The 27894-nt window shown below is 36.7% G+C and overlaps 2 protein-coding genes across 2 annotated transcripts; both read right to left on the bottom strand.

The window, feature by feature from the left end:
- Positions 1-971: 971 nt before the first annotated feature.
- Positions 972-10813, bottom strand: LOC127412185 (cytochrome c oxidase subunit 7A-related protein, mitochondrial-like). Its single transcript, XM_051648343.1, has 3 exons — positions 10646-10813; positions 7491-7625; positions 972-2144 (listed from the first exon to the last, which is right to left on the bottom strand). Exons 1-3 carry the CDS (start codon positions 10715-10717, stop codon positions 2001-2003), a joined length of 351 nt encoding a protein of 116 aa, XP_051504303.1. The 5' UTR covers positions 10718-10813; the 3' UTR covers positions 972-2000.
- Positions 10814-17321: 6508 nt separating this feature from the next.
- LOC127412177 (potassium voltage-gated channel subfamily G member 3-like) lies at positions 17322-25587 on the bottom strand. Its single transcript, XM_051648330.1, has 2 exons — positions 24731-25587; positions 17322-20932 (listed from the first exon to the last, which is right to left on the bottom strand). Exons 1-2 carry the CDS (start codon positions 25378-25380, stop codon positions 20287-20289), a joined length of 1296 nt encoding a protein of 431 aa, XP_051504290.1. The 5' UTR covers positions 25381-25587; the 3' UTR covers positions 17322-20286.
- Between the last annotated feature and the right edge of the window lie 2307 nt (positions 25588-27894).

Below are 27894 nucleotides of genomic sequence, written 5' to 3'. Positions count from 1 at the left end.
ATCATTTACCGGGAGTACAGATTTTACGATGCTACATCATCATGGCTATGAAGTTGTCAAATTGGATATAATTTTATACATCTTGCAAATATACTGTTGAAGTATTTTAACATTTACCGATTGGCCCCATTCACTTTCATTGTAAGTGCCTCACTGTAACAGTGATTTGTGCACTTTTTTTTTTTTTAAAGGAGGGACGAATCAAAAATATTTTTTGTTCTAATCAACATTATGCCACAAATGCTGTCAATTGAGCAACTTGTATTGAACCCAGAATATTCATATAAATGCTTTATTAATGATATGATATGGTGAATAACGGCTCAAATTTAGATGTCTTTCACACAGTGATCACATGGCTTCATAAGATTTGGAATATAGTGCATGAGTCATATCGATTACTTTTGCTGTGGTTTTGTCCTTTTTCAAGCTTCACAGAGCGAAATCACTGTTTACGGAAGAAAGACACATGGGTTTAGAGTGATATTAAGGTGAGAAAACAATGACAGAATTTCATTTTTGAGTGAACAACTCATATAAAGATTAAGTTGTTTAGGTTTTGCGTAAATGTAATGTCGCATCAGAGGCGCTTTGCTGTTGTCATGACACAGCATGCATCTTGTTCACTGTCGACTACAAGAATCAACACAGTCACTGTGCAGTGTAAAAGCTTTTCAAACATTTTGTCCGAAACATTGTTCAGCATTTACTGCAAACACAGCAACACCAAACTCATGTGTTTGATTCCCAGGCAAAGCATCAACTGATAAAATATACATTGAATGTACTGTCACTTTAGATCAAAGCATCTGCCAAATGCATAAATGTAATCTAAAGTCTGTATGTTAAGCGGTTTGGACAGAATTAATTGCAGATGTTTAATACTAAGAGTTGATGGTTTAGACTGAACTGAATAAATCATTATAGTGCTCCCTTGCAAGCACTATGATGAAGAAGAGTCCAAGACCAAATTCAATTCCACAAACACAAATCTATTGTAGGCATTATGCAAGTACTGCGTCATAAGACATGACACTATCAAATGTCAAGCATCAATATAATGTTAATTCTCCACTCCCATGACACAAACATGCATCTAAATGTGACTGATAATCTTATATCCAGGGACCTAATCTAATATCAATGAATTATGCTTCAGACTGTTGAAATGCTTTTATGTTTTTATTACCACTAATACGCACAGTCCCATCAGACTCATTTCCTGTATGGCGACATTGAATCCAAGACTACAAGGATGTTGTTTGCTCTCGGCTCAGATGCAGAAAAACACGAAAACAACATCTACCATAAGGACTGTAACAGGTCAACACAGAAGAGAGACTGTTTTTTCACTTTTTACAAACAAAATATATTTATTCTCCTAAATACAAACTACAAGGACTTCTTTTACAGACAAATAGGCTATTCACTGTCATTAGTCAACAGATATGAGGGGATTCAAATAGGTCAGTATATCTGAGCAGTGTGTGATAAAGTCACGATGAGTATGAAAATAGGATGAAAGGCAAGACCAAAACCTGCTGTGGATTGCTGGTCCATGAGAGTTCAATTCATGAGAGTTCAACTATTTATTTCCCCCAAGGTGTTACAAATTAGACCATCAAGGTAAATTACTGCCCATAAGACTGAGAAACTGGCGTATAGGAGGAACCAGTTAGATGTCCCTTTGAGAGGGTAAAGTAATGATTTGAAATCCAAAACAACACTCTTGATTGTATACATGTAATAACGACCCCATCATACCCAGCAAACTCATCAGAAAGTTTGGTTTTCGGACTGGTAAAATGACAGTTAGAATAGATGTACTTTTATACTCAGTGGGGATTGGTTACACAAAATATCGCAGTTATAAATAAGCATTGGAGTAATAATGCGATTCTGTGACTGTCGTTGAGGGCAGAATGACAATAGTCCATGTCATCAGTCCTTCTCATGATGATTTTAATGTATTTAATTATGCAGGGCACAGAAAGAGCAGGTCACTGCGGTTTCCGGGGCTGGGCAGCGACGTACAGGGCCATTAAACAGTAGAGGGTGCCACCGATCGTCAAGCCCATTGTGGTCCTATACAGCATTTTGTCCATGACTCCACGCTTTAGGTGAACCGGTGCTCCATCAGCTTTCTGTAACAGATCACATAATTTAGTAAGAAAGCAAAGCAGAATTTTTGCCTTTTACTTTCAAGGGGAAATCAATTTGTAACATTCTCATTTCAAGTACATTGTATAACAGATTCAATATCAGAACATTCTTGAGTTAATCTGTCAAATTAACTGATGATCAGAACAGTGAAAGTATTGGAGCATATAAATAAAAATGATTCTTCATTCTTGTGATAATTTTGTAAAAAAACATAAAACAAATTAAAAAAAAAGTGTATGGAATTTTTTCCTTTTACAAATTATTTTAAACTAGATTTGTAGTGTGTTTGGGCATTAAAAACAGTTAAAAATGACTTTGCAACAATGGCCGTTTGGTTAAAATTCGATTCTGATAACATTTAGATTACATATGATATCGATTCATTTGGGAATATTTCGGTTACAATGTCCATTTTGCTGACAGATTAAATAAATTCTCTCTTAGCTAATGCTGTAAATTATACAGGGGGCCTTCTAACTTTGTACATTATGAAATAATAAATGTAAAAAAATTATTTCGTCATTAGTTTTCCATCATTTTGGTCTTTTAAAAATGCACAAATTCCATGTATTCCATCAATAAATATGATGTCAATATAAAATGAGATATTATATTGACTAATATATGTGTATATATATATATATATATATATATATATATATATATATATATATAGTTGCATGTTTATTGCTTACATGCATAATTTGTGCATCATTTTAGCATTTGGAACCTTTTGAACTCGACACTGAATCTTTACTTTAAGATAATATGTGAATTAAAACTAAATTTAATTAACACCTTATTTCTATAGGACTAGTTATTATATTCTAGAGCACTTTCCTGAGTTGGGACATAGCTAGTAAAAATTGTTGTTTTCCAGTCCATAAATATAATTTTTCTTTCATCAAGCTCATAATGATTTAGACTAAGTAATCATTACTGTGGTAGGTCAATGTAAATAAAAATAAATAAAAATAAATAACTAAACACCTGCCACAGTTAAAATGTATTATAAATTATTTAAAACTATAACATGTCAAAATACCATAGTTACTGTCACTACTGTAAAATCATGATAAATGTATGCAATGGTGATGTGTAATTTTAAAAAAATCTCTATTTTGGCACATGCAGTGTTGTCTTTTTTCCTCGTCAGAGCTGAATAGAATGTCAGGGCTGTCCAGCTGTTTGAGAGGTTTGACTTCCTCTATAATGCTTAAAACTAGAAATTCAAATGGGTCTTAAGTTTAGAAGTCTGTGGCATTATATCAAGGTAAGCCTTGTGATCATCAAGGGAAGCTGCTATCCCATCTCTGGTGTGCTGACAGCGAGGGAAGCCCGGTTGAAGCACGCTCCAGAATTACACTAGAATAAAGCAGAGCGCATCACTTGCACAAGCTTCTTTTATGTCTTGCGCCACACTTACATGAAAACAAGGCTTCCACTGCACCACACAAATGTGTTTAAAGCATATCAAGCGCCGGACACAGCTTCAGTGGCCTGATAATGCAAAATATAGTCGCACGTGCATGTGCTTTACTTGAATCAATCTTAGGATTTAAGAATCGATATCAAAATCATTCAAAAGATCGCGATGCATCAGAAAATCTAAATTTTTACCCACCTCTAGTTAAAATAAGGCTTCCCGATAAAAAAACAGACAAACAACCAAAAAACACCCTTTTAAGCCATTTCAGACAAAACAGTTATCAAGATACAGTATATATCAAATATATTTTTGGCTGACAAATACACAGCAAGGGTCTGCAATCTTTTTGAAATGAAATGCCATTTTTAATTTTACTTGTTAAATCAATGCGCCGAACAACCCTCCCCATTAGGGCTGCAACTAACGATTATTTTGATAATCGATTAATCTAATGATTATTAGAGCAATTACTAGACTATTCTGCGATTATTGCAGCGATTAATCATTAGCGCTTAACCGATTATTCAGCTTGTGCCCCGTATTAAACGTGCTTACTAACAATAAAGAGAACAAAAACATCTTTTAAAAATACCTCTAAAAGGCATTCACTGAATTAAAGGGGAAAAAAATATGTTTAATTCAGTAAAGAAATTCACTGCAAAAATCCTATTATCAAGTGTTTTTGTCTCAAAATCTTTAAAATAATATACATTTATTTTAGAAGCAACATATAAGATATTTAGATTTGCTTAAAGAGAATGTATCTTAAATATAAGTGTATTTTGTATATAAGTGTATTTTTTCACTTGGTTATACTTCTACAATTGCAGTAAAGACAAAATACACTTTTATTCAAGATCTATTCTCTAAAAGCAAGTCTAAATATCTTATATGCTGCTTCTCAGGTGAATGCATCTTTTTTTAAAGGATTTTTAGATATTTAAAATATTTGTATTTTCAATATTATATTCAACATTCTCAGATAACAACTTTATTCTTCTGCAGTATAGCTGCTAAAGTAAATGTACATTGTTTTAAAGGAGTTTTAGATATGTATATTGGAAAACAAGCCAAAACAAAAACATATTTTGTTGTAGTGTATAATGGGGAGAAGACTACCTCTCTCACCTTTCTGTTCACTTCAATCCATCTTTAACTCACAAAAAAACAAACTCTCTCGTATTAATAAAGCTGTGTATTGCCAATTTTCTTCACGATAAGAAATGCACAGCGACATATATTATGATTCAATAAGTCGCGAGCCATCACGTTATAATCTAGCTGCAGCAAGCGTTCGCGCTCGAGGGATGAGCGTTCCCGCGACAGAGTGTGCATCAGCCGGGTGCAGTTTCAATCTCTCCCCTTTAGATCAGGACGCTTCACGCAAATCATAGAAGAGGCGCTGACCACACAGAGAAATGCCAGTTTCAGAGTTTGTAGTTAATTTCATGATCTGCTTCCATATTATTTGAACTTTATTAAAGCTATAACGCATTAAATATAATTGCAATTAAGTTGGAACGCCGGCGTGTTTCCTTTAAAGACGCTCGACACGCAAGTTTTGCTCCAGCAGAGCGGCAGCTCTAGCTCCACACATTCCACAACAAGAGTGCTTCTGTATTTACTTTAGTATTTTTGTATAATTCCCTCATACTTCGTGATCACCTGAAGCTGTTTGGAAAGTTTAGAGTGAATTTGGACTGTGAGCTGTGTAATTCTTCCTTTCCTCAGTCAGGCGCAAGCTGCAGTGCTGCTCTCGTGCGCCATCATTAGAGTTTAATGTGTTCTCATGTTACCTTAAATGGGATCAAACGACTATTCAACAACGAAAATTTTTGTCGACAATTTTTTTTTATTGTCGACGTTGTCGATAATGTCGACTAATCGTTTCAGCCCTACTCCCCATATTGACATTTCCACCTCATCCTAACCAGAGGAGACGCAATAAGATTCCAGCAACAACAATTCCCGAGTGGATAAATACACAACCACAAACATACAAAGTTATGCTATAAATCGCATCCTTATTTAGTCTGTAACGATTGTTTATGTTCACACGGTACTCCTGTTGTTATTTTGCAAACCTCCACGTGACAGGGAAGCTGAAAGTCAGAATGAGCTGGTATGTCACCACTCTACCATTCTAAACCGGTGTGTGTGTGTGACAGAGCTCTCACTGAAGAGAACAGGACCTCAAGCACAACATTCGGTAGGCATGTGACACCCTCAACCAAAATCAAATTGTTGTGAACCAGGAGATGCCGGCTTTAATACACTGTAATAAGAATAATTTTAGACCCATTTGTTGACTGCGCTGCCTGGCGCGTTGTTACAGAAATAGAAACCATTCCAAAAATAAAAAGCCCTGTTGCTGTCCCCCGTCGTGTGCTAGGACAAAAGCTCCGATTAACATGGAAAAGATACCTTTTATTGTGTGTCACGGTGTTGCGTCACGTCTGGTTAGGACAAGGTGTTAGTATAAAAGGAGCTAAATTTCCAGTTTATTTCCAGGTTTAATTGAGGATTTTGAACAAGACTCAGACTTTTAAATCCAACTATGTGTGTTTTTATGTGTTTGCCCTTTTCCCTTAATTATGTAGTTTGAACTTCACAGTCAGGAATGCTTAGATGAACATCTCAACAGTATTTTCTCATTTATCATGTGTTGCAAAAAGAAAAAGGAACAAATAAAACAAGAAAATATAGGCTGACAGTCACTCGATATGACCGACTCAAAGCAGACACGTTTACCTGCATGACAGTGAAGCGCAGTGAGGCGATATCAGCGGCTCGTGAAGCGTGAATATTCTGCAAAAGCTGCGCTAGTCAAGTCATTTTTATTTGTATAGTGCTTTTCACAAAACACAATTTCAAAGCAGCTTTACCGAAAATTATGCTTTACCAGAAAAAGAAGCTCTAATATAGTAATGTCTTTCGACTCATAATAGTGCAGTTAAATAAAATTTGATTGTAAATTGTGATTTAAAATAAAATAAGATAAAAGCAAATTTGATTTGTATTTAGACCCCCAGTGAGCAAGCTAAAGGTGACTGTGTCAAGAAACATAAAACTCATTAAGATGTTGGTTAATGGAGAAAAATAACCTTTGGGGAAACCAGGCTCACTGTGGGGGCCAGTTCCCCTCTGGCTAAACAACATGAATATAATGCCAATGTTAGTTATTTATGTGCAGTACAAGTCATGATGTAAAATTAGTAAACTAAGTAAGTGTTAGGGGCCAATGTTTAAACAAACAACAAGTTAACAACAACAACACATGTCAACAACAGAGGAGCTTAGCGTGTGCAAACAATTCGTGATTCCCGAATGTCGCGTTGTCACTTTTTAGCTTTGTGTTTAGCTTCTAAGCTTGTGTTCACAACTAAACAAACACACAGCGTGATTATGACAAAGGATTACAGCAAGAGGTAGATTGGCATGCCACATGCAGGTACGAGGGACTTCATAAAAATAAAATACATACTCTTATCTCTAACCACTGATTGCGTGCCAGTGGATGTCAACCCCTGATATAGAGGTAATTGTTTTAGCTATATCGCCCAGCCCTAATAAGTTTGTAGGGCTGCACAATTCAGAGTTCCAATATCGTCTTGTTGCTTAATTTCTGTGTACAATTTATTCAAAAATTTAATAAACAGTTTATTTTTGTCATGATACCAAATAAACCAATGTGAAGTTGATTTACTAATGTATAAAACAGCAATAAAGCAATTCAGCTTAAAAATTCTTAGCTTGTTACTGATGTGTAGCCTATGTCAAGTATATGGCATGAAGCTGAACATAAGCATCAACATTAAAGAATGTGATTACAATATCAAGGAAAATAAACAACAATTAGTATGTCACAATCGTGCAACCCTAAGTTAGTGTGTAATACCTGGAAGATCTTCTGCAGCTCAGGGACTTTGTTTATTCCCATGTAGTGAACTGCTGGCCCTGCCTCTGAAACCACCTTAGTTGGTGAGGCAAAAACCATGGGAGGAGGTTGAGAGGGCACCGTGGGCTTCAGCCCCTGTCAGAACAGAAACAATGACATGAGAGCTTCAGAGGCATTCTGTTTCAGGCAATTTACCACTTCACCACAGTCACACGTGCATCAAAGATGGATACTGAATAGGTAAAGTCACGGTGAAGGACTGAGGGCAGAAATGTCATTTCATGGCCACAATCCTGCTTAACATTATCCTAAAGCAAGATGTTAGGAAATGGAAAAGCTTTAAAGGTGCACAGAGCTCTTTTTTTTGTGTGTGCGCTTGGCTGGCTCTTATTGGTCCCGGTGGTCTTGAACTTTAGACTGACACACATAGATGCATTAGGGATGTACCAGAGTAATCGATTAATCGAATACTCACTCTGCGAGTCAACTATTAAAACACTACACGAATATCACAAATGTATTTTTCTATAAGCATTTGCCTGCCGTGAGCTGCACTGAATACTGTACTTTGTCTTTGAAACTCTCACCAAATCTCGCAGAAACAGTTGAGTTCACTGGGGGGCGCTGTGAATGTGTTGTTGAGGTGTTGGATGAGAGAAGAAAATATGATGGCTTCTGTGCTTTGGAAAGCAAAGCCTAGTGTAGCACTAGCAAAATTTGTAATATTTAGATTCTTATTGAATTCTACTCTATTGATAAATACGGCGGCCACAAGTTCGGAATAATGTACAGATTTTGCTCTTATGGAAAGAAATTGGTACTTTTATTCACCAAAGTGGCATTCAACTGATCACCATGTATAGTCAGGATGTTCATAACGTGAAAAATTACTATTACAATTTGAAAAAAATGTTCAGAACTTCTTAAACTACTTCAAAGATTTCTCATCAAAAAATCCTCCACGTGCAGCAATGACAGCTTTGCAGATCCTTGGCATTCTAGCTGTCAGTTTGTCCAGATACTCAGGTGACATTTCACCCCACACTTCCTGTAGCACTTGCCATAGATGTAGCTGTCTTGTCGGGCACATCTCACGCACCTTACAGTCTAGCTGATCCCACAAAAGCTCAATGGGGTTAAGATCCATAACTCTCTTTTCCAATTATCTGTTGTCCAGTGTCTGTGTTTCTTTGCCCACTCTAACCTTTTCTTTTTGATTTTCTGTTTCAAAAGTGGCTTTTTCTTTGCAATTTCTCCCATAAGGTCTGCACCCCTGAGTCTTCTCTTTACTGTTGTACATGAAACTGGTGTTGAGCGGGTAGAATTCAATGAAGCTGTCAGCTGAGGGCATGTGAGGCGTCTATTTCTCAAACTAGAGACTCTGATGTACTTATCCTCTTGTTTAGTTGTACATCTGGCCATCCACATCTCTTTCTGTCCTTCAGTTTTTTGGCAGTTTCAAGCATTGTATAGTCTTCATTCCTCAAAACAATGATTGACTGATGAGTTTCTTTTTTGCCATTTTTGACCTAATATTGACCTTAAGACATGCCAGTCTATTGCATACTGTGGCAACTTAAAAACAAAGACAAAGACAATGATAAGCTTCATTTAACAAACCAAATAGTTTTCAATTGTGTTTGATATAATGGCAAGTGATTTTCTAGAACCAAATTAGCAATTTAGCATGATTACTCAAGGATAAGGTGTTGGAGTGATGGCTGCTGGAAATGGGGCCTGTCTAGATTTGATTTTTTCAAATAGTGATGGTGCTGTTTTTTACATCAGTAATGTCCTGACTATACTTTGTGATCAGTTGAATGACACTTTGGTGAATAAAGTACCAATTTCCTTCCGAAACAGCAAAATCTGTACATTACTCGAATTTTTTGGCCGCCAGTGTATATTGGAATCAAACAAACCAACGGATGAGGAACTGCTTTTATGGTGGGAAAGAAACTGAAGCGGTACAAGAAACTTGGAAGCTGATCAGTCCAGTATGTGTGTATGTGCGTTAAATCTTTGAACAAGGGCAGAGTGCATTTTATGAAAAGCAAACTTTTACCATTTTTTTTTTTTTTTACAATAACAACATGTGAAATGATAAAAAAAAAATAGATATACTTTTATGTAGACTCAAGAGATGTGCGTTACCCTAATGCTGTCAGCACTGGTTTCTATGCTCTGGTTGAGTGCAAATATCCATTTTTATTAAATGTATATTGTTCATTTCATTTTTCCCCCCAAAAGAAAAGAATAGTTTATTGCAATTCTCATTTTGAAACTGTTCTTGGTAACGTTTGTGAATAAAACAAAATATTTCAAGTACGTGTCATACTTGTTATTTTTAACGTACATTTTAATTTACTAGTTAAAATTTACTTTTTTTGTGAGTTAGAGTACTCAACTACAAAAATCTTTGAAAATGTGTTAGTTTGTTCTAGGTTTTTTTTCTTTGTTTTGTTCTCAGACTCATTCTGTTTGAACTGGTGGATTGTACACATGCTGATCGATCATCACACTGAACTATGGAGTTGAGTCAGGCTCCATTGATTGTTTCCTTTAATATGCAGTTTTTGTTGTGCATAATAACTACTGTTTTTGTTGTGTGATATGCTAATTTTGTTTAGATGTACTGTTAAGATTCGTAAATTGCCTGGAGCACAGCAAAAGCACTATATTAAGTAAACATTACTACTATTAATATTATGATGTGGCCAAGAGTGCGAGACCAGCTCCATGTAGAATAAAATAGCATTTTCAAGGCCACTGATATGATTGGAGTCTGTATCTTATTCATCTTATTTTAATTGGTTTAACTGAGTTGATAATGATAAACAACACTGGCTAGCAGGCAGTCAACAATGCAATTATGAGGTGAGGAACTATAAAATCCTGCCCAGGCCGTATTGGCTTCCTTATCCACAAGAGCTCCAGTGTCATTCTTTTCTCACTTAACGTTACGACATGCGTCGACTGTATAATTTTAATCCTGATAGTAAAAAAAAAAAAATAAAGAGCATTTAAGAATGTTTATCAGCACAATAAACAGACAGATTAGCGCAATGACAGTGAGCTGGACGAGCAACGCTTCCTGTGAAGGTCACCCGTGACATCTAGCTTCTCATATTAAAAACAAAGGAATAATTCACTACCTGAGGGCTATAAGCGGACGCTGCGGTGGCTCCCGTTAATTTCCCGGTAACTCCGCTTACTTTATAGTACATGTTTGATGACAGCACTGTGAGTTACAGCGGACACACAGATCACGTCCACCACCTTCTCACTGTGAAGGGTATGAGAGGACCTCTGCCGGCGCAAATGACGTAGACGTAGTACACCGGTTCTTGCCTGATTGAAAATGTCAACTCTACCGTTCAGCTGTGCTCCTATATGTAAACTAACTGAAGAAAAGAAACACGCAAGATATAATAATTAGTTAGTAAGAAAGTTTTACTGCTTGATTTCGTTTTCAAATGCAATAAAATATACTTTAGACTAAAAGTCTGTATTGCTCTGGTGAATACAGAATTTGTCAAATAAGGTTATACAATTCTAATTTCCTTTGGATTTATTCAAGTTAGAGGCCTAAAAACCAAACAGTACATGCTTAAACAACAATGCAAACATTAACTTGACACTCCCAAAATATTTGTAGTGTAAATATGGAGCATTAAAGTTGGAGTAAGTCATTTTAATCAAATTTTGTCAAATTTCGCGAATATCTCTTCACGGTCCACTAGCTGTCTGTTCTGTGTGTGCTGAAAATCTGGTGTTTGTACACAGCCATGGCTCTGTAAATGGGAAAATAAACAAAGTGGATCGGACCTTTCCACACAACACTATTGCGCGTGCATGAATTTGGGCGGCAGAGTTTCTGAAGGAGCACTGAAGGAGGGTTGTGTCTGTTTGGCTGCTGAGTTCAAATATCAACAGTCTTTCTCAGGAATCGCCTACTCCACCATTCTTCCTATTGGGGTCATTTTTGGGTCGGGTCATTTTTGACCCTGGAGTGGTAGATATTAATTTTTAAATACCACATAGTTTTTAGTATGGTAGCCAAACTTTGGGACTTTGTCAAGACTATCAAAATACACATAATACTTTTCTCAGATTTTTAACTAAAATTGTTTATAGGTGCAGTATGTAAGATTCAGAAATTCTTGTTATTAATGATACCTGTGGCCATTAAGTGAACTGCAGCTAGCTTACCTGTTGCTCGTGCTCGCACTCGTGCACATACTCCATAGGGACGCGAGCATCGACTAAAACAATGATGTAACGTACAAAGAGACTGAACGTGATTCACCGGCATCATGCTGACAGATGAGGTAGCATAATTAAAATTACACAGTTATGATTGTTTTACTACAAACTTTGAGACTGTATATTATATTTGACTCTCCAGTGCTGGAACAGGGCTAAAACAAAGTGTGGATATAGGTCTGACTATTCGAGACTGTAGATTGAAGTAATCACTTTTCTTTGCATGATACATTGACTGCATTTATACGATAGCCTATGTCGGTGTTAGCAAGCTAGCCAGATTTATCAATAGCTGTTAACTAAATTTGGTGGATGATGAGAGTAGCTGTTTATAAAATAGACTGTACATTATAAATATGTTGACAAAATTCAGTATTGATGTGATTCCATCACAACTGACATTTTGATATATCGATGTGCTATTGTTTTATAATAACAGATTGTATATATTTTCTGTATAACCAAGTTACGTTACACTAATGAATGGAGCTTTCTGCATTATCTTGAACATTGTCTAGCATGCATTTCATGTGTTATTGTAGTTTACCTTGCTGAATAATTACAGATTAACATTGTTTATGACAGTTACTGTGCAGGCAAGATCAAGTTAGCTAAAATTACACAGATCAATCCTTATGTCACTATATTTCACATGCTTTGCAGTTATGTAAGCTTACCTGTCCAATAAGAAGAACGCCAATTCAGGGTCAGTTTTGATCCCCAAAACCGAACGACGGTCCCACCAGGAATCAAATGCCCTGCCGATGTCCACTCTAGTTTTTGCTCGACCACGATCACGTTTCCGCTTAGCCAGATGGGATTCAGTAGATAAATGTTTTTTGTTTTTTTTCTTACTCTGAGTTTGTGTAGGAGTCGGTGTTGTGTTTGGAGCCGGACGTTTGCTGGATTCCATCTCTAAGGTAATGTTACCTAGTGTTGCAGTTTGTTGTTGCTGTTGAATAGCGGAAGAGAAGCACTGAGGCAAGGCTCTCGGGAGCGTGCAAAAACATCACATCCTTTGGATTTTCCCGGCAAAAGTGACCCGCTCCCTTCTCATGAAAATCAGTCTACAGGCTTTAATAGGCAACCTAGGAAGTCCGGGAAGAGCTCATTTTTTAAGTTGTGTTACATGCCGTTCACTCATTGGCAAAAAAAAAAAAAAAAAAAAAAAAAAAGAAGGGCGATTATTATACGAAAATTGTTACATATTGCACCTTTAAAATAGGTAACCATTTAGACTTTTTTTTTATTTTATATATATCTTTTGCGTTCATGGGTCAGTTGTGACCCAGACATCAATTGTGGCTTTACACATGATATAATGTAGATTTTTTTGTACAACTATGAATTAGATTTTCACTTACATTATGCCTCTTTCCCATACTCTCTCACACTTTTTTGTCTCTCACTGGGACTGCACACACACACAAACACACACACACACACACACACACACACATTCCTGCACAAAACAGACATGTCAGATGTAACAAACATAACAAATAAACTAAATCAAAGTCACTACTGTCTAAAGGAGTTGTAACGAAAGCAAAAGTTCATGCACACATTAGTCTAAATATGGCTTGAAAGAGGAAATTGTCCACATTTTACTCTGCAACCATCTGATGCCGAACCAGCTTGCAGCATACTCAGTTACTCACACATCAACATTCGGCAGTTCATGCAAGTAAATAGAATAGATTTAGCTTAAAATCATAGTAAAGAATTATTAATATTGTATAATTGAGTTGTACAGTTTTTTTTGATGGTTTAGTTGAAAAAGAATACGTTGGTTTCATAACTTTTAGTTATGAAGTAATTCTCATATTAGATGTAATATAAATTGTATATTATGTTATATTTAGATAAAATTTCACAGAAATTTTGATAAAAAAGATGTCTTTCACATGTATCACACTGGTTTTTCTGTAGTTAATGTATAGTTTGAAATGTCAAAGATATTTACATTTTATCTAAATTGTATTATTTAAAAAAAATGGCACAATTAATAACTTTAATATTTGTCATTTAACATGCCACAAATAGCCATTCTTTTACATGTATTAACAGTTAAGAACCTAGTGATGACTTATAATATAGTTTTAGATGAAAACCATTGGGTTATGGGTGATTTATAAGCTTAAATTCCACCGGGTCAAAATTGACCCACGAATGCAAAAGGTGTATGCAGATTCTGAACACAACAGGAAGGTTAAAGAAAGTGCAGTTTCTATACCTTGTTAAAAAAAAAATGTGTGTGTATTTTGCTGGGTATTTATTTTACCTTTTAAATGTTACCTCTCAACTTTTTATTTATATACCGTAAGCGCCAACATCCAAACTTTTTTCCATTCAACATTTTTAAGAAAAATTATATGTAAGCATATCGAGCTTACTTTAAAATTGAATTATGATGACTAAAAAACACACACAACCCACAAAACATTTATTTATATTGAATTTATTTATGTCCGGTTTTCAGGAATTTAGTCAAGACCTGCTTAAGCTAGTACAGAGGCATATTCTACTTTATTCAAAATAGACTTTCTATTTTAAAAAGACATTGAAAGCTAACAACATACTATTCATTGCAGAAAAAAAAGGAAAAAAATAGTTAACTGTTTTAGTTACATTTTACAGCAGGATTTTGAAAACTTTTTCAGCACTCCTCTCTACGCTAAACATTGGGTTTAAAACATCCCTACAAAAAGCTCAAGCCATGTGTGATAAGCCCAAGCTGTCATATCATACTGTATACACAATGTTTATAAATATGATCATAATGCACAACATTTTTGTTAAAACTCTTTGATAAAACGAGACAAAAATAGGCTTAAATGGGTTATGTCAGAATGGGTTATGTCAAATACTAATTATATAAATGTAAATTGATCAATAAAACAAGATTAAAAATATTATAGTAAACATATTCATGTCCACGGTGAGTGTTTTTGCTAACACAGTGGTTACCACATTTCATGTAAAAGTGCCAGATGAGAATTTTCAACAACTAGTGTGCACCATACAATAATATAACAAGTCCCCTGCAGCCTCACAATGCGAAATACATCAAGTTCCTTTGACAAATTGGCCTCTCAAATGAGACCTATTGGTTTAAAAGATGTCAGTATCCTCATGTTCATTGCCATTAGTTTTCATGACCTTTAGTCATCCTGAGTGTTAATTTCAGGAATTTAGCTTATTTTCACTTTTGCATTAATTGATAGATGTTGTTGTGTGATTGTATGTGTGTGTCAAGGGAGTCTGTTCCATCTTAACATTCTGAAGTGATCTGAAACCTCACTCGAGAACACTCCCGGCATGATCGCTTCAAGAGGTTTAATTAATAAGAAAGGAAGTCTTAGCACATTTTTTTTTTTCTGACACATTTTGCTTCCTTTAATCCAAAATGGTACACATCTATTTCCAACCACACAAACTTAATACATTCAAAAAGGAATGTGCTGTAGTCAGTGGTTGCTGGTTTATACACTGCCTGGCCAAAAAAAAAAAAAAGTTGCAAACTCGAATATTTCATTGGACCACCTTTTGCTTTGATTATGGCACATTCATCGTGGCATTGTTTCGACAAACTTATGCAATGCCACAACATTTAATTCTGTCCAGAGTTGCATTAATTTTTAACCAAGATCTTGTATTGATGACGGGAGAGTCGAAACACTCCATAAAGTCTCCTCCAGCACATCCCAAAGACTTTCAATGGGGTTAAGGTCAGGACTCTGTGTGAAAATGATTCCACATGCTCCCTGAACCGCTCTTTCACAATTTGAGCCCGATGAATCTTAGCATTGCCATCTTGGAATATGCCTGTGCTGTCAGTGAAGAAAAAATCCATTGATGGGATAACCTGGTCATTCAGAATATTCAGGTAGTCAGCTGACTTTATTTTATTGCCGTATAATGTTGCTGAGCCTAGACCTGACCAATTGAAGCAATCCCTTCTTAAGGTTTGCCTTCTTAACCTGACGCACCCATCGCTTTGGAATATGGTAAATCTGGACTCATCAGACCACATTACATTTTTCCACTGCTCCACAGTCCAATCTTTATGCTTTATGTGGAAATGCTCTTACTTTCACTATTAAACATAGCTGTGAGTTCTACTGTCGATTTTTTACGATGTGACTTCAAGCATTTTAGTGATCTCCAATCACAATCATTCAAGACTTTTTTCAGACCACATTTCTTCCATGAAGCCGATGGTTCACCACTATCCTTCCAGGCTTTAATAATGCGTTGGACAGTTCTTAACCCAATTCCAGTAATTTCAGCAATGTCAATTAGTTGTTTTCTTTGCTTGATGCAGGCCAATATTTTGCCCCTTCTGAAACACAGTAACATCTTTTCCACGACCACAGGATACGTCTTCTGACATGGTTGTTTATGAAATGAGAAGCTACACACTGCATCAGTTAGGGTTAAAAGAATTGTTGCCAGCTGAAACATATTATTCACTGCAATAATGATCCAATCATAGGCTCTTAAGTATCTGCTTATTTAAATCCAAATGGCAATTATTTTTTTTTTTGGCCAGGCAGTGTATGAATAAACTACTGTAAATAATATGAATAAATATGATGATTAGTGAGAATGTGGTAATTACAGAGAAGACAGTCACCTTGCACAGAAGGAATTATTATGAAAACGGAAAAGATTGTGACTCTTGGTTTATCTTACACTCTAGTGTGTCTAGGAGGGTTCGACAAAGTGACTGCACTTTTTTTTCCCCATTGTCTTTGTTTAGAGCTGATGTGCAATATTAATAAAAGGAAAGTTTGTCTTTCCTCTAGACCAGGGCTGTAGCAAGATGCCCCATTCACATAAAAAAATGCAGTTAAAATTTGCTGTGGGCCCCTAGAATCGCTACCACTTGGGGTAACCACTGGCATGCCAGCAACTGCGAGAGAGGAGTAGACTATTTTATTTATATAAATTCTGCACCTGCATTCCAATCTACATCTTGATGTAATCCTTCCTCATGATCACGCAGCGTGTTTTCATCAGCTGAATGGGAGGCTAAACAAAAAGTTAAAATGTGACCGCAGTATACCCAACAGACTCGTGCAGCGCGAGTAAATGCGCCCGCTTTGCTTCGGTCAGGCTGCACGGATGACAGCCTACATTCTGTGTTTCATTTGTTTCTTTTTGCTTTCAGAACAACACGTGATGTAATAAGGAAAACACCATTATTAATCCTTGAGATTTCCAACTCTGCATACAGGTACACCATCCTTAAACCATCGTCACACTCAAAATTATATTAAACGATTGAAAGAGAAAACATAAACCCACATCGTGGGATTCAAAAATCTTTTCAAGTCTATTCAAAATATAAATTAAAGCTGGAAAAAAGTTTTAGGATTTTGCAGATGCAATTCACTGAAAAGTGCTAAATAGTTGATTGGCTCGAGTTGCGCAAATGGCTTGCATGTGCAACGTGAGTCTCGTCACACTTTAATAGTGTTTAGTCTCCAATTCAGCTGATGAAAACACACTGTGTGATCATGAGGAAGGATTACATCAAGATGTAGATTGGAATGCAGGTGCAAACTTCATATACTGTAAATAAAATAAACTACTCCTCTCTCGATGTTGCTTGCATGCTAGTAATTACTCCTCTGCGTGATTTAAAAAAATGTATGACATAATATAAGAAATATTTAAGATTCCACACAATTTCGAGATCAGTAATCAAATAAGCAAATTTGTGAAACTGTGTTAACTCATTTTGTACAAAAGGACAGGTTCTTTCATTAAATCCTTTCATATGCAGGATCATGATTATATCATAATCATCGGGTTTTGCACAAATTTTTCACTCAAACTGTTAGCTGATAATATAGTTTGTAATGAAAAAAAAAACAATGAAATTAGGAAAAAATACAGTCAGAATTACAGTCTGTTACTGGGAAATTGTATGTGTGTGAGGGTGTAGCTTGAAAACTCTAGGAAGAGTTACATTTTAAGTTAGTTTGGTCTCTCAGGTTAGGAATTTTGTAAAAATGCAAGTTTGTACAAATAACAGAATATTGACTTTGTTACACAACAAAAATATTTAACTGGATTTCTGTCAATCTGTTGTCCAGCATTTTTTCTCTCTGTGAAAAAGAACCATTTAAATATTTCCACTGGACAGTAATAGAACATTTTGTAAACACCATATAAAACACATCCTTACAAATCATACTGAATATTGTATCATTGATGGGTTTTGCCCTCTGTCCCACTGAGAAATTAATATCATATAGTAAATATTTTACAATTTCAGCTGTATTGAACAGTGGTCATATCCTGAAACACACTTGGATATATGCAATTAAATATCTAATAAATGAAAATTTCCATATAGAGAAGAAAGTAAAGATAAAGGCAACAACCTGACAAAAGTGATCAAATGAGCTACTTTATTGCACTTGAAGAAAAGCCCTAACTGAAAAAAAATTGGGAAATTAATTACAAATAAATAAATAAAATAAAAATGCCAGTACAAAACTGGCATAATGAAATTCTTGCCTAAAATGAATATAACTCTCATACCATAGTAATTATTTTGCAACATAATCTCATGACAACAAGTAAAAAATTCATACAAGATGGTGAAATCGTAAGATACCGTACGACTTGGCTCGTATGAAAAGGTACATCTTTTATTCCCATAGAGACCCGACCAATCAACAAAATCGATACAATACATGCATCAAATTTTAGCTAGCCTCCTATCCAACGCCTTATTTTAAGAAAGAAAACATCTGTAAAGTTGTGTTACCCATTTAATATTTATTTATGCAATGCAAATGACTGATGTATGTCAATAACCTGTAATACACTTCCGTCGTCCCAATGTTTTATTTCCCCCCATGTAAAATAAAACTTATTTTCCAGTTAAAATCATTGTTCGGTTCAAGGTTTGGGTAAGGAGTTAAACTTCCTTATGACATCATTCGTTGGTTCGTTATTGTTCTCTATGGGAGTAAAAGTGATGTTTTTATACAAGCAAACTCAATTTCTTACTATTTCCCCATCTCGTACTATTATTACAACTTGTCATGAGATATATCGTGGATTCAATATGAGGTGAATGCATGGACATTAGAATAACTATTATATAAGCAATGGAAAGTTAAACCTTTCAATGGTTTGAAAGTAAAACAGGAAATATGCATTAAAAAAAGGTATATAGTTTCAATTTTGATTTCATTTTGAATTTAAAGATTTGTTTTTCTTATCAAAGTTGAAATAGTAGCTCAACAGTGTTCATATTTAGCATCAAATAACCCATTTTTGTGCATTTCCCCCAGCAGATGCCCTCTCATGACTTTCATTCCCACAAACTTTGGAGAAATGTGTAAAGACAAAAGTACAGATTTGTCTGGTGTCTGTCTAAGAGCAATAATGAACATGAGAGCCACAACAACATAGAGACAGCAGTGAGTCGGGGAGAAGTGGGTGGCATGGGTGACTCCAAGAGAGGAGAGAAGGCCTTGAGGTGGTTGTGTCCCTAAGGATCTCCAGAGCTTTTCATGGACTTCCAGAAAGTTTTATGTGAAACCCAGATGATATGCACAAGCCTCAAGGCTTCTCTTTCCCCAATCTAAAAAGGCAAGGCAGTAGAGAACATTCACAGGTAGCAGATTCTGGAAAAACTCTACATGCTCTGCGTGGTGCCATCCAAAACACCCAACTCTCCATGACAGCACTCTCTCTCCGTGGCCCGTTATGTTCCACTCTAAGTACGCTGCCCACACACCTCTCACTCCATCCCTACAATTCTCTCTTTTCCTTTACCTCACTGTATTTGGCTTGTTCTCTCCTACTATCTCTGGAAGCTTGCTGTCACACCAAATTGAGCTCTACGTGACAATTTAGCCTGGAAAGTGTACTCGTAACTGGAAAAGATGGATTGAAATCCATGTTTTATTAATCTATTGTCAGTCATCTTTCTTTTTGATCTGATTGATTATAGCTGTCTAAAAAGTGAGGCTCTGTTGCCTTCGATATTTTAAATGCAGGGGGAAAAAATTGGTACAGCTTTAAAACTTCATTGCCTTTTATAAATGAAAGCATCATCAAAGAGAGGTTCCTGGGTGACAAGACGATTTAATTATTTCTCTCCTATGTGCTTGCCAACCCTGTAGGCTGTCTAAGCAGCATTCAGAAGCTAAATCCTTCAGGCAGGATGCCAAATGTACAGGGTAATGCGAATATCTGAAAGTGCGAGGTTGCTGAGCCACGGAGTGGAGTCTTTTCAAGGCCTCTGATTGACATTAGTAAGCTGTCCTCCAGCAGTGTGTACCTGTCAAGTACATCTGGCCACCATCCAGCCCCTTGAGTAACAGATACACCACTGAAACTCAGCATTGTCGAGGGAGCCTGTTCTGAAGATAAAAGTGTCAGATGGAACTGCCCCAGGAGATGTCACCATACAAAAATGTTGGGTTTGGTTTCTCTACCAGAAAGTAGAGATTCGACTGAGTCACATTATTGGTGTAAGCCAAACCTTGGGAGGGAGTCAGTTGAGGAACTCAGCGGAGAGGCTTCTGGTGCAGCGAGCAGAACGGAACTTGAGTTCATGGTAGCACTGCACAAAGCTGTGGTAAATGAATGTGATTGGAAGAGCCAGCAGCACTATACCACTAACAACGCACAGGCCACCAAGCACACGTCCCGGCACAGTGATGGGGTACATGTCTCCATAGCCGACAGTCGTCATGGAGATAATAACCCACCAGCAGGCGGCAGGAATGCTAGCATATCCATCGTTCCCAGACTGCAGATCCAGACCATGCTCCAGAAGTTGCGCCAATGCCCCAAATATGGCCATGGCCACACAAATGAAGACCAAAAGCATGACCATTTCACGGTAACAGCGCCTCAACGTCAGCCCCAAAGTCTGGAGGCCCAGGAAATGCCGTGCTAGCTTGATGACCCAAAATATTCGCATCATGCGCAACACACGTAACGTCACGCCAGCCCTTTGCAGCTGAGAGTTTTCTCCCGTGAGAACTGTCATGGTCACTGAGATGTAATAGGGTGTAATGGCCAGAAGGTCTATGATGTTTAGTGGACGTCGAACAAACTCGCACTTGTCTCTGGAAACAATGAAGCGCACGATGCACTCTGCCGTGAACCAGCCGATGCACACCGCCTCAATGATCCTGGACAGGTGCACATCGATGGGGGAAAGAAAACAAAGAGAGTCTGAGAGAGAAAGAAGACTAATTTGAAAAGCAACATGTTGATCCATATCAAAGAGAGTGGTCTCATTACCCAAATAAGCATTTAACTAGTCTATTTCAAGGTGCTTAAGTGTTTCCATCACTTTGTGATAATTCAAAGCCATTTTAAAGCTTTTACTGAGATTTATTGTGTAGTTTGCTAAGATGCTGAGTGCTTTCATGTGTTAGATACTCACACACAAAGACCCTTTGAATAGCTGAGGCAACAAATAGTAAGGTCAATCAAAAGCTAACACTCACAGTAGGAATGAGCTGAATACAGAACGTGGGACTATGATCAAAGAGGAACATTAACAATGGCTTAGAATTAAAGATGAATTCATGAAATTGCACTAGCAAAATTATGTTCAGCTTTTTCAACTGTTTTATAGTGTAAATAACCATTTACTAAATATTCACTTGATGTTATTGCACAGGGAAGTTATATTTTTCCATGTGAAATGTTGAAGCATTTGTGATGTACTTAAACCATGCAACCACTTGAAATCCTGTAAGGCCTGGCAACACTTTCTTAATGGCGACGTTTGTTAACGTCTGTACTCCAGTTAGAGTCTAATGAAGACGTAGGACAGTCAGGAAAATGGACTGAAGCACATTGGCTGAATGCCAGTAATCATTAGTCAAATGAAAAAGAGCTAATATTAATAACATTTGGTTTCAGAACTGTGGTAAACTGAAGAGATTTGTCAATGATTACTGTCTTTCTGTTTTGAAATTGTGTTTAAAGGGTTGCTGGGTCTTAGAGGGTTGGCAAAAAAATTAAATAAAAAAAGACATAAGCAATTCATTCCAGTTTAGAGTCCAGTCACTTTGTCTTCCTTTTTCTTTTCTTTTTTTAACGGCATCAATATAATTCCAAATATGATAGGATTGATATGGGATTATACTGTAGAAAGTGGTAACGTGCAATTGTTACCTTACAGATCAGATTTTTACTTGATTTAACCCTTAAAAATAAATTTAGCTTGTGTAACCTAATATAGTCAAGTTGATTTACTCATGTTAAATGATATTTGATTTTGATTTTAATAAAACCAGATGTTGTTTATATGTTATTATATCAAGCATATTGTTTTAGGTTATCTGACCATTTTTTTCCAGTGAATTGGTGAGCTGAGTAAACCAAAAAGGACTGTTGAAGCAAAGATCTGATAACAGATAATAATGTTTCTTTATTCCTTTTTGTTTCTCTGAGAGAAATTTGTTTCACAACACTTGACAAATTGCATATAAATCTATAACACTGATGTTTTTTGTTTGTTTGTTTGTTTTCATTTTAAACAAATTCAGATGCTGTCAACATCTGTTACACCAAAATGACTGGTGTCGCCTACTTCTGTTCCTCTGTTTCAAATCCCCAAATAGATGCGTACAATGTATTAACATCAACTGAAGTGGAAATCTAGTTTATATGCGACAATATTTTCTGCGCTTTTGACTCAGACATTGCTTTTCTGACAGAAATAAACTCTGAGCTGGAATAAGGGTATAGCAGAGGAAGAATGGAGACTGTTTTTGTTTTAAATTTCTCTCCAAAGACATAATCACTCATAATGATGGCAGTGGTTTTGCATGAAAAACAAACCTGATCTTTCGGCAACATAGACATAGCATGTTATATCATTACACACAAACACACTATGGGAGTTTGCTCCTCAGGTACCAGTACCTTCAGAACAGTCCATGTGGCAGTTATGATAACAGAACAGACAAACAGGTTAAAAAGGGACATTAAATACAAGAAAATTGTACTAATAAAATAGAATTTCAGTGGTCAGTGGTATCTGCTAACATAGTTTATTGTAGTTCATGAGGTGTGAAAATGACTGCTGGCACAAGTCTTAGACCCACTTTCTATTTTTCCTTATTATTTTAATGAAAAAAAAAAAATTATTTGTATTTCTTCTTTAATTTGTTCACTTTGGAAGACTGTTCAAATTAGCCTTACTGGAGTCCAAATGGAAAAATCTTTCTTTAGCAAAAAAGTAATTATTTTCATCAAGCAGAACAGTTTTGTTGTTTAGAACTTGTAAAAAAAAAAAAAAAAAAAAAAAAAAAATGTAATGTAAATGTTTTTATTTTTGTTTAATTTCGATACATTTATCGTAAGACGATCCGTTCCAATGTACAATCAACAGACGTAAACAGCTGGCTCTCAACAATCATTCAGCACCTTGGACAGAGGCAGCTCTACCTGATTACTCTGAATTGTGCACTTTCCAAATTGAGTTCAGCTTTTAGTGATGCACACTCAGATCATTTTCATATATGTGATGTGTATTACATATTCTCACAATCAGGGAAAACTGAGGAGCCCTTAACTTCGACATGCTCGAGTAGGCTATTTGTTGACTATTCTTATTAAATTTTATGACTTGTTTTCATGCTGAAAGATAAAAGACAAACATTTAAGAAATGTGACATTACATGACACTGTACACATGATACAGTAGACCGTAGACAAGTGTGGCTGCAGGCATGTATTTCATACTTCGGTGAATGCATTGCTTTTCATATCTGATTTGGGGGGGGGGGGGGGGGCTTCACACAGGATGCTTTCTTACATTAAAACAGTTGAATTTGCCTTTAATCCATTGAATATATTAAAATAAAATAAAAAATAAAAACATTGTTACTTGGCCCTGCATCTTAAAACGCACTACTCACGGTGCAAACGCTGAAAAACACAGCAGCCAAAGAAGCCCGTATGGCGCGCAGTGTTGGGTAAGTTACTTCTGAAATGTAACCCGGAACTGATTACAAATTACACAACTACAGTAAAATTGTAATCTGTAACATAATCTTTTAGATTACGTTTTGGATTACATTTAGCATGTTTTGATGAAAATCTAATTTTAAATCTATTAAGAACCAGTCTGCACTTCTTTCATTTCACTTTAGTAAAGATTAGTTATCATTTTTGTAATCTGATTACGTAATCCAAATCGTATGTAGTCCATTACTGCCCTACACTTTGAATACACAAATTTAAAATATCACATACAGAAGAAAGTGTAAATGTCCCCTAAAGGTGCTGTTCACAGAGGAATGTTGCGTTCTGTTGCGTTTTTAAAATGTTGGAATAGTTCAGCCCAAAATTTTTAATTCTGTCCTTTACTCACCCTCATGGTTCTAACGCCTATGACTTTATTTATTCAGTGGAAAACAAAACAAGTTATTTAAAGCAGAATGTCTAAGATACTCTTTTCCATACAATAAAAGTGAATGGTGAACACATCAAGAGGTTTTACTAATAATACCTTTAATTTTAAGCTTTAATATCGCTTCAGAAATCTTGGAATGTACCGCATCAGCCATACAGACTAATTTTATGGTGCTTTTTGTCTTTTTTTGAAGCTAGACAGCCCCTAGTCCCCATCCACTGTCATTGCATGCAATAGAGCAGCTCAGACATTCTGCTAAACTTCTCCTTTTTCGTGTTCAACGGAAGAATGAAAGTAATATAGGTTTGGAACGATATGAAGGTGCTAAAATGGTGACAAAATTTCATTTTTGGTTTACTTTCCCATAGTTGATCTTTGAAAAACGTGGTGACTGTTCTATTCCATGCCCTTGTGCTCTTTCCAGCTGTTTTAGAGCGCGATAACGCATCTTGTGTGAACGGCCCCTATTAGGGTATTAAGTTATTGAGGAAATTTCACATCAAATAGTTAGTTTATGAAAGGTAAGTTGAGACAAGAAAGAAGACATAAATACCCGGATGGATGCTCTAAAGAGTCTGTGTACCTGTGCTCTTCCACTATGTTGCTCTCGGCAGTTTTCCAGTCAGGAAGAGTGCTCGCGCAAAGCATTACCATGGACACAATGACAAAAATGACCGACACGGATGCCAAAATCTGTGCGGCTAAAGAGGAGGTGGGCTCCTCGAATGTCATACGCATCCGTTCCAGCCACTTGGAGTCCCGCTTCGTGTCCGCCGGGGTTGACGCATCATCCGTCGCCCTAAATTCATCGTCCGTTTTATGGTCCTCCTCGGGAAAGTGAGTGTACGTGTCGGACATGCGGTCGTCGAGTCTCCGCTGGCAGCAGAACTCCAAATGAGAGCTTTCCAAACCCCAGTAAATCATCTCGTTATAAAATGACAGCTCGCACATATGCGGGACGAAGCGCAGTTTGCCGTACTTCACATAGAGCATAATGAAACCGAACGCTTCCGAATGTCTGTCAAAGAAGAACTCGTTACTCTCTCGATCGTAATCATCGCACACTTCCAGCACTTCACTCTCCGAGGCGCAACTGTGGAGACGACTTACTCTCCTCAGAGGGAAATTCTTGATTACGTCCTTTGGAAAAGCATACTTGGTGCCACCCACGTTAATGATACAAACGCTTTTGCCAAACTTCATTTTTGCCAACTTTTTAAACACAGAGTACAGAAGAAAGTCATTTTCAGTGGGTCGCTTTAAATTCACTCCCAAGCATGGAATTAGATTCAAAGTTCACGTTTCAGGCCCCTTCAAGTGTCCACCACGCTTCGTTTAAAGCAGAAGGAGATAATGCCGTCTCTCTGGGCATCATCTGTTTGGATGAAACTTGCGCGGTGCACTTGTACCTGTGCAGCGGCTGCAACGCTGCGCGTTCCGCTCCACTCACGAGGCATAGCAGTGGATCACGAGGGTACTTCGGTTTCCGCGAGACTCCCAAGCTTCAAGTAAGCCACCGGGCGCGAACAGTGATGTTACGCGTGCGCGCACACGCACCCGCACGCAACCACCCACCCGCGTACACACTGCTTCAGAGGTGCTCTAAAGTCTCTTATCATCATGTTCTCTTGTCTAACCACAGATTTCAGGGGGCACTTGTTTTTGAAAGTCTGCTTTTTAACCACTGTAAATGCATTATCAATGTATCACATATCTCCCGCACAACTTAGCTTCATGTTGAACGATACACCTCCATAGTCTTAGAACCCCCAAACAATGAAATATATATATAATGAAATATATATATATATATATATATATATTGTAATTACAAATTTTTTTTTTACATTTATGCCATTAAAATACAACTTGTCCTAACCTGACATTTATGAAATGTCCTGCGAACACAGTTAAACCTCTAAATTCAAATCTATCTTCATAATATAGTTGACCCTTGCCTTAAATGTATATTCTGTGTTTAATTCAAGTTAAACTCAATCAAAAGTATTTGTGGTATAATGTTGTTTAACACAAAAATTTATTTTTGCCTTGTCCCTCCTTTAAAAAAAAAAAAAACAAACAAACAAAAAAAAAATCTGGGTTACAGTGACACACTTACAATGGGAGTGAATGGGGCCATGTGAAATCTACAGTACAATCGACAATTGCTTTTGATGTCATATAGGTTTTATATATGATGGAACCCTTTTGAAAATTGCTAGGCGCCGTTTTAAATGTGACTTATTATTTTATTGTATACTCTAATAACTTATATATTTCAAGTGCCTCAAAACCTTTCCTTTATGATAAGGTTACTGGAGAAATCATTGAAAATTTTTAAATTCTTGCTGGAACCTTTTCAAAGGGTACACAAAGGCTCTCTAGGGTTTTGCTAAAGTGGCAATCTGAGGAACCCTAAACAGTGCCTCAAGTATATTTAATTTTTACAGTGTATAGACAGACAGACATACATACAGACAGACAGACAGACAGATAGACAGATAGATAGATAGATATAGACATGCCTGTAGATGGACAGACAGACAGACAGACAGATATATAGACAGACAGACAGACAGACAGACCTGTAGATGGATGGACAGAAGGACAGACAGACAGACAGAGAGATAGACAGATAAACAGACAGAAAGAGAGATAGATAGATAAACAGACAGACAGAGATACAGACAGACATACCTGTAGATGGACAGACAGACAGACAGAGAGACAGCCAGACATGCCTGTAGATGGACAGACAGACAGACAGACATGCCTGTAGATGGACAGACAGACAGACATAGATGGACAGAAAGACAGGCAGACAGACAGACAGACAGAGAGATAGATAGATAGACAGACAGACATGCCTGTAGATGGACAGACAGACAGACAGACATAGATGGACAGAAGGACAGGCAGACAGACAAACAGATAGACAGACAGATAGATAGACAGACAGACAGACAGACATGCCTGTAGATGGACAGAAAGACAGACAGACATAGATGGACAGACATACTTGTAGATGGATGGACAGACAGACAGATAGATAGACAGAAGGACAGGCAGACAGATAGAGAGATAAATAGATAGACAGACAGACATGCCTGTAGATGGATGGACAGACATAGATAGACAGACAAACAGACACAGATGGACAGACAGATGGACAGACAGACAGAAAGACAGGCAAATAGATAGATAGATAGATAGATAGATAGATAGATAGATAGATAGAAAAGGAGTGACAGACAGACAGACAGATGATTGATTGATTGACTGATTGATTGATTGATTGATTAATTCTACACAATAAGTAAGGGGTAGAGTGAAAAATAAATAAGCATTACAGCTAGAGGGCGCCCCTCTCTTTAGTCTTTGATTTGGTCCTGCTCAAAGTGTGAGTGATATTCATTCCAGCAGGTTTCAGGCCAGTGTATGAACAGAAAATAGGGTATATTTCAGCTCAGTCAGTTCATTATGTTGATACAGACATAAGATTATGAACTATGTGCAGAGCACTAGATTAAATTGTAAAGTGATGATTAAAGACTGATAATTACAGCTTCTGCCATGGGCTTTAATTACCCATGGCAAATAGAAAGTCCTGATCATAAATCTACTTTAATTAAAATGTGATATAGTGCCAGAGAGCTCTAAAAAACAGGTATGCAGTAGGGCTTTTAAACTTTTCTCTTGTGCTTAAAAAGGACCTCA

This window comes from Myxocyprinus asiaticus, chromosome 21, assembly GCF_019703515.2.
Source record: "Myxocyprinus asiaticus isolate MX2 ecotype Aquarium Trade chromosome 21, UBuf_Myxa_2, whole genome shotgun sequence".
In the NCBI taxonomy this organism is placed as follows: domain Eukaryota; kingdom Metazoa; phylum Chordata; class Actinopteri; order Cypriniformes; family Catostomidae; genus Myxocyprinus; species Myxocyprinus asiaticus.
Note: the sequence above shows the minus strand (reverse complement) of the source record. Positions and strands in the feature narration are given on the sequence as shown.